The sequence below is a fragment of the Engraulis encrasicolus genome, chromosome 12 (genome assembly GCF_034702125.1).
Source record: "Engraulis encrasicolus isolate BLACKSEA-1 chromosome 12, IST_EnEncr_1.0, whole genome shotgun sequence".
NCBI lineage: Eukaryota > Metazoa > Chordata > Actinopteri > Clupeiformes > Engraulidae > Engraulis > Engraulis encrasicolus.
The window spans coordinates 6,585,396-6,587,895 of record NC_085868.1 but is presented as its reverse complement, the minus strand read 5'-3'; the positions used below and the strand labels follow the sequence as shown (position 1 = coordinate 6,587,895).

General features: G+C 40.6%; 1 protein-coding gene across 1 annotated transcript in view; it reads right to left on the bottom strand.

Moving 5' to 3' along the window:
- Positions 1 to 2,500, bottom strand: part of myo10l1 (myosin X, like 1) — a 165,540-nt gene that overhangs the window by 39,110 nt on the left and 123,930 nt on the right. Inside the window, exon 9 of the mRNA XM_063211547.1 lies at positions 182 to 288. Within this exon, the coding sequence (XP_063067617.1) occupies positions 182 to 288 (107 nt within the window). The remainder of the gene's footprint in view (positions 1 to 181; positions 289 to 2,500) is intronic.

Below are 2,500 nucleotides of genomic sequence, written 5' to 3'. Positions count from 1 at the left end.
GAGAGATCAGCTGGTGCTGTGTCTAATAACTTAATGTATAACTTTGACGATAATAAAAGTCAATCACTGTCATTTTTGCCTATCGAGTCTTTATGGTAGAAAGGGATTTTAAAAAGTCAGCCTCTCTCCCTCTCTTTCTCCATCTTTTATTTCTCTCTCTCTCTCTCTCTCTCTCTCTCACCATGACACTGTCGAATAGCTGCTTGTCATCCAGGCTCCGGTCCTTCACACAGCCGGAGGTGCAGAGGTAGTGGAAGGACTCAGGGGACTCCTCCAAGAAGTAGGTCTCTGTCATGTGAAAAACACACACACACGCACGCACGCACGCACGCACGCACGCACGCACGCACGCACGCACACACACACACACACACACACACACACACACACACACACACACACACACACACACACACACACACACACACACACACACACACACACACACACACACACACACACAGATCAACATATTACTGCAGATGACGTGCCATGTCGCAGAGTCTTGAGCAAGAGCTCATCATGCCAATCTGTGTGTGCAAATAATTTGAGCTCGATATTGATCTTGCTAATGTGCTGAACGCTAGCAGCGTGTGAGTGTGAGTGTGTGTGTCTGTGTGTGTGTGTGTGTGCGTGTGCGTGCGTGTGTACTGAGGCCCTCTCTCCCCCTGACACCAGGAAGGGCAAGGGTTGAATAGTCTGATTTACTTGGCAGCACTAATAAAGGGCCCTTCCAAAGCTTTATTAACAATATTTATAATCATTTAAATAATAATGTTAAAATACTTTAATATTTTTTTAATGTTTGTAAATGATTCGGAAATATTGTGCTAATATCATATTGGCCGATAAACATATCAAGAACAACGTACGGCTACACAGCAGAGCGTCAATTGGCTCCTGCTGCATTGAGACTGATGAAAGTTTGGCTGCCAGGCTCTTCAGAGGCCAATCTCCAGATTTGCTGTGTCTGCAGTGTTAACATTCCTAACTCATTTACAAAAATTTGTAAATTATGTTTTGCTTATAATTAGCTTATAATTTACTCAGTAATAATAAGGGGCCCAAATAATTTTCTTCCTTTCTAGTTTTGTAAGATGTAATCTTATATGATGCATTCAATACTGAATGCAACAGTTTGCTGGGGTCAGGTCTGTTTCCCTGTGTCTCTGTTTGTCTAGTAGACACACTGTGCAAAAGCTATTCCAGGCACAATTCATTGTAAATTCTCAGAAAAAAGTTAGTTTTTTTGTAAACCAAATCAATGGGATCAATTGAGATTCAACAGTTGGGATTTTCACCATGCGTTCAAACTTTATTGCAATAGCAAAGTAGTATTTCCAGAAATGGCAAAGACTTGAGAAAATTACATTACATACAAATAAAAATGAGGTAATTTTAATAGCCTACACAACAAGAATTCTGAATAAACTACCGTGTAATAAGTATAAGTACTATTTCAACAATAACAATTATGAAAAGACATTCCGAGAAATGGCATATCCTTAAGCAAACTATACTACATGACAATATATACAAATAAAATTACTGTATGTGGATTTTGACATTTCTTGATAAACTAGCATATATAGTAAGAACCCAGTGCCTTTACAATTTAACAAGAATTACATGGAAAGACATTTAAGAAATGGCATAGACTTAAGCAAACTAAATTTAAAAAATGTAGACATTTTAACACACAATTTTACTCCTGGATAAAGTAGTCCTACAATGTAATAATTACCATTTAACATAAACAATTATATGGAAATTGGAGTAGTAATATCATATACTATAGCATATAACATCGGCAAGAAATGTAGCTCTACTGTCTGCAGATACACACACACACCCACACACATCCACACACAAAATTAACAGACATTAGGCGCTGTCTTCAGCCTCCTCCACAACATTATGAGTGTCTTCATCTCTACTCTGCTGCCTCTCTCTTCTCTGATGTCTAGAGGTCTGCTGCCCCTTTCTGCTCCTCAGGTTGACCCAGATCACAGCAGCTACCAGCCCCAACAGGCTGAGGCATGTGCTGTGTAGAATGGAGAGTTCACCCCAAACGGGTCCCTGTACAGCAGGTGGATGCGTCCCTCAAAACAAATATCCTCGTACTGTCTATCCTTCACCCAAGCTCCAAACACTCTCCATGTGTACACCCCACTGTCCTCTGCTGTGAGATTGGATATAGTCACAGCTTCATCATAATTGGACGCAGTGATTCTCCCCTGCACATCCTCATGAATGAACACAGGTTCACAAGAAGTGTCCAAATTGAGACGATTTGGTTTTAGATGTTTTTGATAGTACAGTTGAATCCCCACCCCAAAGCCATCTGACAGGTTCAGCTGTGTTCCATTCATCAGAAGGACTTTTTCACCATGAGAAAACCACAGCAGCTCTCGTTGGACCACTCTAGTGCAGACATAGAGTTTATACTCAATGGCTTCTCCATAATCACCCTGGCAGCGATATTGACCAGAATGCTGCT